This window comes from Merops nubicus, unplaced genomic scaffold (genome assembly GCF_000691845.1).
Source record: "Merops nubicus isolate BGI_N331 unplaced genomic scaffold, ASM69184v1 scaffold5188, whole genome shotgun sequence".
Lineage (NCBI taxonomy): Eukaryota > Metazoa > Chordata > Aves > Coraciiformes > Meropidae > Merops > Merops nubicus.
The window spans coordinates 1-15,557 of record NW_008624988.1 but is presented as its reverse complement, the minus strand read 5'-3'; the positions used below and the strand labels follow the sequence as shown (position 1 = coordinate 15,557).

Genomic DNA, 15,557 nt, shown 5'->3' with positions numbered 1-15,557 from the left:
CAGAGCTACATGACCCACTGCCACATCCTTCCCCACGCAATACATCAGAGGGATAGCCAAAAGATGCAATTCTTTTGAGAGTAAATGCCATTTTTAGTTTGGAAAAATTGAGTTAATAAAAGTCCTTAGAGCTTTAAACGCTGATTAAAGTTCTAGGCCTTCCTAACAATGGTAGAAACAAAAGAACTGGGTATGCTGTAACTAAGTAACACCAAGTGGGCATTAGAAGTTATGCTCCACACCCATACTGCTGTGACCCAAATTAATCTGCTTCTCTGTATGTTCTGATTAATTAGTTTACACAGTGCCATTAGTTTACACGGTTTAACAGTCAGCCTGAGGTAATAGTTAAATTATCTTTTGCTTTTCTTTTGGGGAGGAGAGGGGAAGTATGAGAGAGACCAAGGGCAGTGGTATGGATTAGGTCTTTTTATGGGTGTCTGGAAATGCTTTGACACTTTTCTGAATTAAATAAAATGAGAATCAAGCTCCTTGGAAAAACTGTGTTGCTCGTACATACCTGGTACTGATTCCAGGGCAGCCTCCTGTTGTTCTTAACCTTCATGAATTAAGGGTATGCAAGTCACTAAGAACTTGTTTAAAAGGAGGACTTTCCTACCTACCACCAGTTATGATTGGAAAAAAACCCAGTCTTTTAAAGTCTGAAGATAGTGACACTGAGCAGTGGGGACTGGCACTTTCAGTGATGGTGCCTTTTCACTGCACACAGGACTAAACCTTGAGTCAAGGAATGAGCAGCCTGTGTGTGTCATCTAATGAAGAAAGTGAGCAGCCTTAGTTCTAGCAGCTGGTATACAAAAAAAAAAAACACCCTGAAACAAACCACATTTCTCTTTTCCTGTAATAAAACTGAGGCCAGAAGAACCAGGGCTAATACAATAGGATGTGAATCATTTAATGAAATACGTATTTGCTGCTCAGCACACCGGATCAGCCAGGAACTAGTCTTTTAATATGCAGCAGCTAAAAAGCAGGTGGAGTAGTGCTTTTAGCCTGGGGCACTAAGTTTTTGAGAGTGTACAATGTGAAGGAAGTGTGAGGAACTAGTTTTGGGGGCTTTTTTTCCCCCCCCCACCAGTCTTGTGTACTCTTATATTCCCTATGCTCTGAAGCTTTCTGGAATAGGTTGTATGAGGTCATGAACGTAAACATGGACTTTAGTGTAGTTTTTCAACACATGCAATAGAGCCTGAGATGGGGAAATACTCCCACACTCATAAAGCTATTCTTTTAATGAAGCACATGTCCTGCACTCTATTTGCAAAACCAATCCTAACAGTGGCAAACTGGGTATAAGAACCTGTAGCAGTGTCTGAAGCTCTAGCTGTCCCATAGTAATGCATCAGGCAATGTTAGTGGGCCAGGCCTGTAGACCCTGTACACAGGACTCTGAAAATGGGGGAGATCTTGCCAAGCTAGTGTTGTGTTGTGCTGTAGACCTTACCTGGCAGACACAGCAGACTTTGCTGCAGGTGGCAGAATGAGCCTTGTGTGCAGGGGCGAGCAGTCCTGAGCAGCAAATACACATTTGTGTAATGACAGTCTCCCTTTTTCTGCCTTTCAGAGAGCCACTGTTTTAACATGCTGGTAGGGAGACATTTAACATTCCTTATCAATCTTAGGCTTTTCCTCTCCAACTGCATGCAGTGCCACTTCTCCCAAAGAAATACTTCAAACATGTAAATACATCTGAAAGAGTAATTTAGACTATTTATTTCATACCCATTTCCTTGGGACAAACACGTCGCTCCTGGATCTGTCCTGAGCACTTCCAGAAGTCCCAGCGCACAAGGACGGCCCCACGGGGGCCTCCCACCCTTCACTGGCAAACAGAGAAAGCTTAAACCCGAAGTTACATGAGTCCAGCTCGCTGGATTAAAAGAATGACACGTGACAATAAGGAAACAGTATTTGCCCCTCGTCTCCACAAGCAACTCGATGTTCTACAACTGCCTTAACAAAGTAGTCTTAATATTTGTTTATACAAAAATAAAAGTATAAAAAGCTGATGCGCAGTGAATGTGTTCTCTTTTGGTCAGCAGCAACTAACTCGTAACAGTTTAGGTCTCACCTTCATCCTGACCCCTCAAAGCTGTCCCCAGTTCCCCTGTGTGTACACAAGGACACCCGGAAACGAGGCCAAGGAGGGACACAAACCACTTGGCTGCTTCTGACACACTGCAGAGTGAAGCACAGAGCAGGCCCAGGGGGCTCTCACCACAGGTACCTTCACAGCCCCTCACTGAGGATGACCACGCACCTCCACTCCTGTCATCACTGGAAAGGGAGAACTGAAGAGAAGGGGAAAGTCCTTGTTTACATGCAGCTTTGCAGGTTTTTGGAGCACACAGCTACACCCCACTGGTGACCTGCACAGTGAGGGTCATGCTTTTCTAGATTTCATTGTCAGATTTTGTGATGCCTTCTCAACAGCTCACCCAGCTGCTAAAAGCTGCCTCACAGCTGCAACAAACCAAGGACTTGTGGATTGAGAAGAGAGGCAGGACTATAGAATAAAGTCAAATATGAAGAGCAAGGTCCTCACTTTTTAAGTTGCCCACACTAAGATCTAAAGCTGTAGCAGGAATATGTCAACTTGCACTAATGCTTAGAAATAACAGTTCAAAGTCATCTGTTTGTAGTAGCAAGTCAACCAAAATAATCTAACTACATCAAGTGTTGCAGACTGTTTCTTCTAATTGCTAGCCACTTCTAACCTTGCTCCATTTTCTGAGACCGATGACAGGTGGGAGGTAGTGGGGAAATCAAAGTCTAGGCTCAGAAACCAGTTTTAAAAAGCTAACTGAGTTCTTGTTTTTTGCCAAACCAAATACAAGAATAATCTTAACTGATTGTCATCTTGGCCACAGAAATGCCATGCAGACCACTCCCTGTCTGCAGTACTTGCATTCAAGAAGAACGTTATTTCAGCCCATGCCTCCATCCCTTACCTGATGGGTAGTGTCAGGTTATTTCCTCAAGAGCTAGCTGAAGGGAGGGCCCTCTGTTCTACTGTCACTTGTGTAAGACGCGTCTTACACCGCACATCTTGAATTTGACAAAACACTGACTACAGCAATACAAGAGAAGCTTATTTCAGTTAACTCAGCAGTCTTCAACAAATGTTGAAAAAGAGGTTTAAAATGTGACACAAGCCCACAGACTTACTTATTTTCAGAAGAAAAACCCTTCACCCCCAACTCCTAAAATAAACCATTTATTGAGAAAAAACTTCTTTAAAATTTCATTAATCAGCATTGTGCATAACAAATCTGAAGCTCGCCAAAAACAAATAATAAACAAAAAAAAACAGTAAAAGTTCACAGTCAGTGCACTCAACAAACAGATTAAAAAACAAGGTCCATAACGCCTGATAACACTACAGCATTTTTCTGAACCTAGAGAGTTCAAAAATACTACATATTAACATTACAGTTCTCAATCAACTGAGAAACGGGAGAAAGAACAAAAAAAAGGTATGGTCCATGTACAGTAGTAATGGCACTTTCACTGAAACATGCAGCTTCTTCCAACTCGGGGACACCGTCACATGAGCAACATGTGCCAAGTCAAACATACAGGAGCAGCAGAGGAAGTGACGCCCGTCACTTGTGCAGTCTTCGTAAGGTCAACTTTTATACTGTTTTTCAGCACAGTCTTTATGTAAATATTACATACAGTAGTGACTAAAAGGTATCTTGCCAGGATAAAAAAGGCCAGAGATTGAATAACTTCATTCTTCATCTGTGCAAACCTGTGAAGGGCACAAAAGGCGATTAATGCAATTGTCTCTCTGCTGTAGCAAGATGACAACAGGTCAATTTCTTCAGCACCTTCACTGAATATCTCTGAGGCTCTCTTCTTCTCTGTTTGTTAGGCAGATCATGAATTGCAAGTGTTTGTATGTGAATACTGATGTTTCCACTGCCACCATGCAACTGTTAATGCCTCAAGAGAAGCCTACCCTGGTGATGGGTAGTTCTGGCTACAGAGGGATGGGTATGACGATACCAAACACACTTATTGAAGCAGAATGCCAAAGTGAACAATTTTATGCTGGAAAATGGGACAAAATTTGGTAATGTGCTGCACTCCTTTAAAAAAGAAGTTAGGAATATCCCTAAATTTGTAGCTGTGAATATTTGCACATGTGTACTTGCTAAAATTTCAGACGCTGAGCCCTTCATATCCAATTAACTGCCAATGACCTGAAGCTTGACAAGACTTTTCAATATAAAAATAAACTTGCACTGCTGTTTCCAGATGCGTTATTGCATGGTGGACACACCAGGTTCCTCTAGTCAAGCAGTTGCTACCAACAGCCCATGTGCTTCTGAAAAGTTGCCAAACCTCGTTTTCTGGGCAGCATCAACTTGATACCGGCCTCCCACCATGACACACAGCCCTGTGGCGTAGCTGCACACAACAAAGCCAACTAAAAGCTGCTTCAGACTCCAGTCTACAGTCTTTCTTTGTAGCCAAAGCCATGAGACAAACCTTGACAAAAGGATGATCGAGGAGCTGGCTGGCCGTCCATCTCATCTTTGGGTCACTTTCCAGACAGTGGCAAAGGAAGTCTTTCCCTTCCGGGCTCACTTTGTCAGGAATAGGAGGTTTATGACCCATCCCCACTTTATACATGATCTGGAAGTTGTGCTCGTATTCGTGCCAAGGCCTCTGCAACAGGTAACAGTACTGCTAAGTGCAAGGTTTGGCAAGTAACCTACTATGCAAGAGAGCACCTAGTTCTGTGCTCCAGGGTATTAAAAACTGCCCCACTGCTTGCAGGCTTAATTGCTGGGAGCGGGACCAGAATTTGCAGAGAAACTGCAGAGGGCAGCTGGCACCCCCTCAGGACATGCAGCATCCCCACCTTGCCAGTGACCATCTCTATGACGACACAGCCCAGGCTCCAGATGTCTGCCGCACGCCCGTGCCCTTCTCCTTTGGCTCTAGTGATTACTTCAGGAGCCATGTACGCTGTGAAACAACACGTGGGGAGTCATCAGTGGATACAGCAGAAGGAACAGTACACGTTAAGTGATTCGCTGGGCAAACCAAATGTGTTTAACACATCTGTAATGAATTACCAGTCAGCTTTTCTTGCTGAGTTGTGCCGTTTGCTGGCTTCTTGCTCTCTGCTGCATTCACAGCATAGCTGTCTTTCAGTTTGAACAGTGGCAATGAACGCACATACAGTACGTGCTAACAGTTATTTTCATCTTTAAAAAACAGATTAAGGAGCTCTTCAGTCAGAACAGCACTGTTCCAGTAAGGCTGGAGGAAAGAGATACAACCCCAGAAAACACAAGCTCCGGCATCTTTATAGTTACCAGGCAAATAAAACTTTACCCCTCCAGCAACATCATTCACTGACTGCTTTGGCTTCCGGATGTAAAGCACATCTAATCAGATAAAGGTAAAATCTAAGTTTCCCATCATTTCACTCCAGCCCAGACTTTTGGCAGAGGTATCTTCTTCTGTGGTAACTAGACAAGCATCTGCCTAGCACACGCTTCCTTACCCGCAGTCCCCAAAGTACTGTTCACTTCTCCAGGCATTGTCTGGGTGTTGTTCTTCAGTTTCACTGAGCAGCCAAAGTCTCCTAGTTTAATCAGTCCAGATGAGGTAAGAAAGATGTTGGCTCCTAGGAAACACCACAAAAAAACAATAGCACTTGTTAAACTAGTGCTGAATTGAGGAATGAGGGCTTTTCAATATACTCCTGGAAGCTGCACAGTAGATAACTGCTGAATCCACACTTAGATCTTCACCTGTGGATGGAGTGTGGAATATGACAGCATTAGAGGTGTTCTCAGAGGGCACGTTACCGGTAGCCAGTGGGATTTTTGGTGGGGTTTTGTTAACACTAAACATGCTGGAAGTTGATGTGCTCTACTGACAAGAAGAAATGTTCAAAACACAAAATGGTACAGCAGGCAAACTCAGCAGCTTCCCATAAGTGCTCACTAGGAGAAATTACTCCCAGGAATTTAGGAATGCCAGTGCTTATCCTCCTGAGTGTTGCACTACAAAGAAACACCCACCCTTAAGGAGCTTCCTGGCAGAGGCCATTGCTGCAGACCTTCCACTAGACATCTTTCCAGCTTTTCTGAGTCGAGACAGAGGACATCATACAGCTGTGTCATCACAGCAGACTTGCAAAATGGAGCTTACAGCAGTTTATTACAGGTACTACCAAATGCCCACTCCTGTTGTGCTCTAACTAACTCCAGAAGAATTTCTGGCCACACTGCCAGCCACAATAGAAAAAATCTCCCTAGCACAGCTGAAAATCTGCAGGGGGAATCTGCAGTTGGCTTCAAGTTGCTTGCTCTAAACAACACTGCAAAATAGCCATGCAGTTCTGATAACCTGGGGTTTTCTTTTATTCAGTATCCTGCCAAAACACATGCTGACAGCCAAGAGAGAACAGGCAGAGCAGAAGGAGCTCACTATACATGTCAGGCTAAATCCTGGATTCTGCAAGTGTCACAGTGAAACCACACATAGGTTGGCAGGAGTCACCTGGCAGAAACACAGCTTTAGCTGTGGTGTCTCTTGAGGAAAGATGAATGGTTGGCACAGAACAAAACTGCTCACTTGCTCAAGGAGTAGCCAGACATTGAGGTTTGTTACACACAGTCTTTTCCCATGTCACACAAGATTCTTTCAAAAATAGCTCATCTGAATACAACCTTTAAAAGTTTCTCACATTTTTCCACCCTGAGCATAGGTCAGTGCAGGAATTCTTCGCTGCTCCTCCTCTATGTTATGTTCTCTTAGTTAATGACTTTTTCTAGTTAGCTTGGCTAGGCATCCCTGAGATACTAATGGAAGATGATAAGAATCCTCAAAAAGCCCAAGTCAAAAAAAGGCAGTGCAGGTCAATGATGCCAAAACCCTGCCTGTCTCTCAAAGGGCTTCTCTCACTACTAAAAGAATGCTTGAAAACTGAAGCAAGACTTACTGAGTCCAAGAGAACATGTATTGCAGAGAACTGCACTATAAAAGGGGGAGAGAAATTATTAACAGAAATAAATTTCAACCTTTTATTACTTTACAAGCCTTTTACAAGTTCTGAAAGAATTAACTTTCAGTGAATAAACAACAACACTACACATTGTGTCTGTGAGTTTTGCATTCAGATGCCTGCAGATACTCAAGACCAGAGTTCTTTGGCTGGGTTCTGCAGTTTGCTACCAGAGGGACGGACATACGTGCCAAGAGTCACCCTGCAATCACAGGCACGTGTGACAGAGCTGGGCAGACCATCCCTCAGCTCTTAATTAAAAAAGAATCCAGAAACACACACAAGCAGCAAAAGAAGGCAGCTCGATGGGACACTAAATACAGGCAATGCATTAGAAAAGTGAGTTTTTCAGCAACTTTTTCCGTGGAACTTTTCTTATGCTGATGATTTTCAAGCAATTACTTGTCATAAAGAAAGTAAGTAAGTGCACTTAGCCCACACAAAGAGATTAGGAAAAATGTAAACACTTCTGAGGAAGGGGAATGTAGGTTTCCAAAACATCCTTGTAAGAAAGCAACTCACAAGTCTCATGGAAAGCTACAAAGTGATTTCTGACTACTGCAGTGGGTAGAAACTGGCGGAGCTGAAGTGAAAGCAACCATCTCTCTTCTGACTGAATCTGAAGCTATTGTGATGGTTTGGTTTAACACAGTTAAGAAGCTATTTACAAGGCCTTTAAAGTTTGTCCCTTTAAAAATACGTAATGACAATTTAGCATAAATGTTACTGTGAAAGCTCCTGTAAAGCGTCCTGAAAGCACCTGGAGCTGTCAAATGGAACAAAGCACTGAACCAACGTTTCACTGTGAAGAAAGAGACAGCACTTGAAGACGTGTTGCTGACATTTTCCATCCCCTGAATAACGCTTCCACTGATGTGTTGTCTGCTGGAGCCTCTGTTTTGTAAGCTGTGTGGTCTCTGCTTCAGAGGCCAGGCCCAGCCTCTAGAAGGAGTCCATTAGAAGTGTCTTAGACACTTTTAGATGAAACCTGCACAGGGAATCCAGCAGGACCTGGGTAAGGGGAGTCACAAGGGCAGTACTTTGAGGGTGCTCGATGCTTTTTACCTTTGACAGTGGTAATGTAATAAAACTTCTGCCACATCTGCATGGTTAATAAGCAAAATAAAACCGGAGACCATGGCTCTGAACAGCAAAAAGGCACAACACACAATCTGTTTCTTCTCTCCTCCTACACATACACTATCAAAAGCATCTTCATTGGATGTACTTGTATCACAGAGGCACCCAAAAAACAGATGGCAGCAGCTACCCAAAGCGTGGATTTAGTGTAACCAAAATTACTCGGCACTACTTCCAACCAAATTAAATTAGAAGTTCAGTTCTCAGTTGGGAATTTACTACTACACAACTAATTCCTGAGCTTTAAGGACTATCTTTCTAGAAAGACAAACCAAAATGTGCACACACACTTACTCATAACAGGAAAATCTCCCTTACAAGGGTACCCAGAAAAGTATCATTCACAAAGCGGGGGGAGTGAGGCACACTCAGTGGAATTATCCTCGGATGGCCTACCACAGATCCAAGGGGAGGGTCTGACTGCAGAGCAAGCTTGCTCTGAGGAGAACTGACTCAAAATGTGCTCTCTGGTGGGGCTCCATTTGCACCCCAGCTGAGTGTGCGCTGGGGGCAGGCAGGGGCAGGGCCTGGACCCCGAGGCACCGGTCGGTCGCTGTAAGGGCCGTTCAACGGCCGTGAGGCCCTGAACCCGTCTGTCCCGGGGCCCTGGCAAGCCCCAGGTTTGTGTCAGCTTTCTGTCAGGGCGCCTGTGCCTGCCACAACTGGGCAGAGGCAGGAGGCAGCCCAGGTCTGCACAGTCCTACTGCCATTTATACTGCAAGATCCTCTGGGCAGACTGCAAACAAAGAATAAATGTCAAAAGCCATACCCATGCTAGAGAAAACATCAGCCCTGAGCCAAAGCATTTGAACTGAAGTTTCATGCCCCGTATCTCCGTGCCAAGTCTGCGGTCAAACCTGCACTCGCATGACACTCCAAATGTCCTGGTGTAAATACATGAGTCTGAGGAGCAGTACCAAAAGCCTCACTAAAGGCTCTGCCATGATCCCACAAATAGGGTCAGCTGATAGACATTCCTCAGCCAGTACTTAAGCAGTGCAGCAGCCAAATTCATTCAAGAAACAAGCAGGCCAAATGCTACCCTTTAATGAGAAAAATCAGTTTTAGCATCCTCTTTTACTTTAGAAATTGTGACACGTGCCCATAACCTCCCGTTGAACAGCTTTCTGTCTCCTGCCGAATGGCCTTCCTTCCACTGTGCTCATCACAAAGACATGAAGGCAGGAATAGCAGAAATTTTGAAAGAGCTAACAACAAAGTTAACTAGAGTTCACACTTTGATGAAGACTTCCTGGCCTTGGGCATCTCATTCACAGACTTCTGATTTACTGAAGCTTCATTTTCATGATCCCTTCATTTTCTGTCTTAGTTCTGAAAACACAATCTGAGCACCCTTCAGGAGCATGTCCTTCTTTCCCAGAGAGAAAGCACCAAGCACAACCTCAGTGATTAACTCCTGTCAAGTCAGCACTTGCAAGACCATGGTTGGGAGCACTGCATCTTATTTTTGGTCTCCCCAATACAAGACATACTGACATGCTGTAGCAAACTCAACGGAAGGGCATCAAGATGGTCAGAGGGCTGGTACACAGTGTGGAAGGAGAGGCTGAGAGATGTCTGTTTAGCCTGAAGAAGGGAAGACTGGAGGAGTGTTGGGGGAGGGTGGGATTTATTGGCGTTTTCAGCTATGTTATGGGAGGACATCAAGAAGATGGAAACAGACTTTTTCCTCAAAGGCACGCTGTGAAAGGATATGCAGCAATGGACACAAAGAGCAGCCTCTGCAAACTCCAGGCTGGTATCAGGAAAAAGTTTCTCACAATGGAGACAGATCGGTCGTTGGGATGGGGGCCCAGAGAAAAGGGAATCTCCATTCCGGGAGACACTACTAACTGAATAAAGTCAGGAGCAGTCTGATCTAATTTGACATTCAATTTGATACTAGGTTGGCCCCATTTTTAACAGAGGGCTCAACCACAGATGTCCAGAGACTCCCTCTAGCATTGAATATTCCATCATTCTCAATCACTGAGCAGAACAGCTTCCTTCCAAAAAAAGTGAAGTAATTATCACTGAGGAATCTGGGCAGCCATAGGGGTTGAAAGCCAGTACCCACAACAGAGATTAAAAAACCCATCCCAAAAGACTTAATCACTTGCTACTTACTAGACCCACTACTTCACACATTGATACAGACTCATCAAGACCAGGGCACCAAAAAGTAACAAGCCAGCACTACCCTCAGTTTGTTCTCACAACCATGGGTTGAAAAGGAATTCAAGGCAGCTTTGTCTTGCCTCATCTTTCACGCTCACAGAACTGGAGGCCAGGATCACACCTGAAGGACAATGGTGGCACTGGGGGTCACTACTAACCAAAAGTGTTTCCGAGCACAAGGTACTTGCAGATACCAACTGTGGGACATGTATAAGCAATTACTCTAAGAATTAGTTATCTACTGCTGAGTGTGATCTGACAGCGAGACTTCCATAGGAAGGCAGTTTTGTATTATCATCCTTCCCTATCCAGAGAAACAAGAATATCCCACTATCTAAGAGTTAAAAGTAAAACCAGAGTTTTCTTTACTGCTGTTAGCCTGAAATCTTGGGGATGCAACGTTTGCATAAAAGCAGACAGAATGGAAGAGACTTCCAGGGTAACATCAGGTATCCTTCACAAAAATACCGTGTTCTGTCTTCATATTCTGTCTTTTAAGTTTCGTGAAGGTCTACAGATAGATGTGTCTGCAGGGACACTGTTCATGGCTGTCATTATTCTCAAGGAACCCCCAACATGTGGTATGAGGAACCTGTTGCAACAGAAATGCCCTCAGAAAACACAGCAGTACAGTTCTGTTAAACATCTCTTCTCGCTTCATTGCATTTCCCTGAAGAGAGGAAGACCTATTTGGAAACACATCCAGAAATCAGCAATGACATAGAGCAGCACAAAAGAAATCCCTGTCAGCCAGCCTTGGATTTTGATCACAACGAGCTTCCAGGAGAGCATTATTCAGCTAAGCAGAACCTGAATATGGAATGACCAAGTAAAAGGCAAGGAGAGCACTGGGAAAAGCACGGAGGGAAATCCACAAATAGAGAGAAACCTTTGGTCAGGAAGGAGAACCAGAGAAGGCAAGATTGCTGGGAATGGGAGCGAAGGAAAGTGTTTTCTAGGAAAGAAAGCCAAAACTGACTCAAGAGTGGCCTACCTGGGTGGAAGGCCTCTGGATCGTAGATAGTTCTTTTCCCAAATGAGAAGCACGAGGCCAAAGGACCAAGAGCAACTGGGAACCTCTACACTGCTGCGGTGATTCAAAACCCTGTGGCAAGAGGGACATAGAAACCCAGCATCGTTGGGTTGCACTGCCTGGTCATGAAATGAGCATTCACAGGGCACATTGTGTGCATTGTTTCCCCTACTGTCTGCTAAGCTTCTGCCATAGGTGAGCAAAATATGCCAGACTAACAAAACCAAGATAACTGGACATGGAGGATGTTCTGGGAAGGTGCAGAAAAAGAAAAATGAAGGTGAAATGTGGAGACACTGAGTGCCTTAAGCAAATGCCAAAACCAACCCCCCTTCAGTTACTGTAGTTCCAGTCTGTTCATTTTAGAAGCAAAAGCTAGAGAGCCAAGCATGAGTAGATAAATGTATGACAAAAAAACCCAACACTATAGAAGTATTTTTATCATACCCCTTTAACTTCTTTACCAACACTTTTATTACTATGTTTAATCAACCATTCATCCAAAATCCTAAAAATTCTGGAAAACAGGAATCAGAAGGAAAAGTTCTGAGGAACAACTCTAGCACTGTATGCTGCTTCTCAGCTCCCAGAAAACATCACTGTTCCTTGCACAGATGAGAAGAAAAACATTATATAATTTGATGTATTAGTACTTGAAACAAAAAGACCAAAACTTGAGTTTGGATGAATCCCCAGCAATCTTAACAACCTCTACAGAAACGATATAAATCACAGGCAGAATTTACGAGTTTGCAGTGCCAAGTGTGGACATTTTTTATGTTCTGCACTTAAGGAGAAGTACATAACTAGTTAAGAACTTGTAAAACTGAAAATTTAAGAATGAGTGGAAGTCTGTATACACTGAATGGCTACATAGATAACATAAGCTCCATCTGCAAATGCGTCTGACACCACTGCCCCCCACCCTCACCTACAACACTGAAACAACAACATTACCTTTCATGATTAACGTTACCTTTAATGTCTCGATGAACAATACCATGTTCATGTAGTACATTGATAGCAATGGTGATTTGCTTTGAGTAGAGCCTAATGACATGCTCCTGAAGGCCCAGTTTTGACACCTCCTCCAGAGTGCCCTCATCACAGTACTCCATGAAGATGTACATTTCTTCCTGTTGTGGGAACCAAACCGGATTTCATTTGCTTTATTCTTTAGTATTTTGTTTTTTTCAAACACTGAATTAGGATCAAGTTTTCCTTCCATCCTTCATTGTTTGTGAAAAGAGTAATGGAAGTAACTATGTGATGTTTTAATGGAAGGACCTCTTACCATGGAATATCTAATAAATTGTCTTTTCAGAACTCTGTTCTTTCGGGCATGTTTCAGCCTAACACATTCTGTTGCAAGGCTATGGAAAAATCTCTGCTACATGTCTATCTGCAGCATCTGTATGTAACTGATACTATCTGGTAGTACAGAATATGTTCCTTTGGCATCAGCCAAAAGGCACTTTGGAAATCTTGTAAATATATTACACAGAAATACAAGAAGATCCACTGCATATTTAGGGAAAATGTAAAATGGTGTTTAAGGCTTGTGGTGGTTTCTTTTGTTAACACTCTCCCAGTTCCTGCAATATCATGTGCTGATTTCTTGGAGAGGGCAAATTTTTTGTTTCGTCTGTATCTTTGAACAAGCATGCCAACTCTTAACTCACTTTAAGGAAAGGGTAGGTTCTTGCTCCCTTCCTCCAAGTCCAACCAATTTCAGGCAGACTTAATTCATACAAAAAGATGGCAAAGACACTAAGCTCTTAGACCTAGCTGAGAAAACAATGACCCAGTCGCACAGATAGCCAAAGTTGTGTCACCAAGTAAAGAAATGCAGGCAGAAAGCAACCCTGGTCCCCTTCTAAACTGGCAATGGATCAGCAACTCAACCCATTCATATTGAGCAAGTTGGTAAAAACCACACACAGCTTTCCAACCAGACTCCCAGTGTCCTGTTCCCTGCCCACCTCACTGGGTATAGATACGGAAGAACCCGAGACTCACAGGGGGAGGTCAGAAGGGCCTATGGGAAGCAGAGGGTAACAAAAAATTGGGTATCTCAGCACCCAACTCTGAAATCAACTCTGTAAGAAAACCAGGCTTTGTTAGTTCTGCTGCTCAAGCAAGAAAATCTGGTTTTCCTTCTGAAAAGACGGTAGCTGAATTACAAATGATCTGCTTCCCTAAGCTACTTGTTTGGCACCAAGTTTTAAATGCCAATACAACATTTTTCCAGGCATCACAAGGTATTAGTACAACCTTTGCTGCTAACAGTGAAGGGCTTTAGGCTGTCTAATCTTTATCTGCACGCAGAAGTTACCATACCATACATGATACAGCTTGCTTTTGGAGCAGTTAAACAGTGTACCAGCACTGAATAGCTCCAATTACTCTGTTGTGAGCCTTCTCTGTTTATTACCAGTTCCAAAAAATTTCTCCAAACTATGTTTCAGAGATATGAACATTTGGAGAAAAGACACGCTGCAATTGACAGAGATATCCAGCCAGTGAAGCTAAACTAGAATATTCTCAAGTAAAACCTCCAGGATCCAAAGCTTCTTAAAATTTTCTCTCTGTCCTATAAAAAATCCCCAATAACTGATGTTTTCTTACCCTATGGAGCTCCACACCAAAATAGCGAACAAGATTAGGGTGTTTGATGCCTTCAAAAATCTTCAGTTCATCAGCTGTTTCTTTGATGGTTTTGTGATCATTGGGTTGAAACCTTATCTGCAAGAAATTTTTCATTATTTTGCCACTATTTCAAATTATTAAGGAACAAAATAAAGCCAAAACACTCCTCCAAAAACTAAACAACTCACCCCAAATGCAAACAAAGAAAACAGCTAAAAGTATTTAACCAGCACTACTACACAAAAAGCCCCAAAATAGCACCTCTCCAACCCTAAAAGAACACCAAACTATTTTTTTAAAATTACATAGGAATATGATTTAAAAACTTTAATAGCCTTTTCCTCTTATACTTTAAAGAAGTATAAATACACACATGTGCACATATGTATCTCTTCCAAGCTTGCCTTCTAGCTTAAACACAGTAGATGTAAACATAGTACAAGAGAATTCAAAAGTAACATCAGTGAGAGCTATCACTTAAGAAAGACTAGTTGCTAGGTACTTCATCAACAGAGATTCTGAGGGGTTTCTTCATTGAGAATGAGGGAACTGCATGGAAAAGGGTGTGACATGGAACAAATACAGTCATAAAGGTTTTGATGAAAGAAACAGATTTTCGTTAGTTTCCCTACAATACATAGTGATGGATTTTTCATGAAGGAAAAAAAAAATATCAAGTGTTCTGAAAAAAACTGGTTTAAAGCTTCTCTTCACACCAAGGTAAGCAAAATTCATAGCAACTTATGGAAAATGCTACCTTTTACCATACTGGTAGAAAGCAGAAACTTAACTGAATACAGGACAACTGCTAGAGAAATAAATGCACATATTTTACCTTTGGTTGTTAGGATGTTATGATTGTTTTGTTCTGTATAACAATTCCAGGATACAGTTGGTACTCAAGAAGTGGTAAAATTAAATGCATGGTGATTACAAAAAGGTGACAAATTATAGTCAAGTATTTTACATATTTCCTAACACTTTGAAGACACAATACTGTGTGTTTGTAGTAAAGCTTGTCCACTACAATTTCTAGAGATTTTAATGACAGTGTGGTTAAATCTGAAAAAAGTCTGACAATAAAATCTGAAGAAATCTTGGGGATTGGAAGGGAACACACGATTTTTAACCAGTTTAAAAATAAATACCTTTTCTCCCAAGCTACTCTTAAGGAAATCCAGAAAAGCATTTTATATGGAAGTTGCGAACAGTTTGCATTTACACCCACAGTGGGTAGGTGGGGAATTTTCTCAGTGAAACAATCCTGCAAGTTAAAAATACTACAGGAAAAGGCAGCATACTGTATATTTAGCCTTCTAATGAAATCTCTGTCAAACAAGGCCCATTTAACTTATCTAAACTTCCACTAAAGAACACACACATGCTAATCTATAGAAAGTACCTGTATCTAAAAAGCAACTTTGAATTCCAGAAACAGAGTGCTACTGGTGGGGGGGAAAGTGTTTGTGATTTCAGTGAAATCATAGAATCATAGGGGTTGGA

General features: G+C 42.5%; 1 protein-coding gene across 1 annotated transcript; it reads right to left on the bottom strand.

Moving 5' to 3' along the window:
* Positions 1-3,222: 3,222 nt before the first annotated feature.
* LOC103777948 (mitogen-activated protein kinase kinase kinase 4-like) lies at positions 3,223-14,178 on the bottom strand (the record flags this gene model as incomplete). Its single annotated transcript, XM_008945514.1, has 6 exons — positions 3,223-3,775; positions 4,519-4,698; positions 4,895-5,001; positions 5,546-5,668; positions 12,382-12,541; positions 14,034-14,178. Coding segments are annotated over 6 exons (736 nt in total), but the record flags the coding sequence as incomplete, so codon positions are not given.
* Between the last annotated feature and the right edge of the window lie 1,379 nt (positions 14,179-15,557).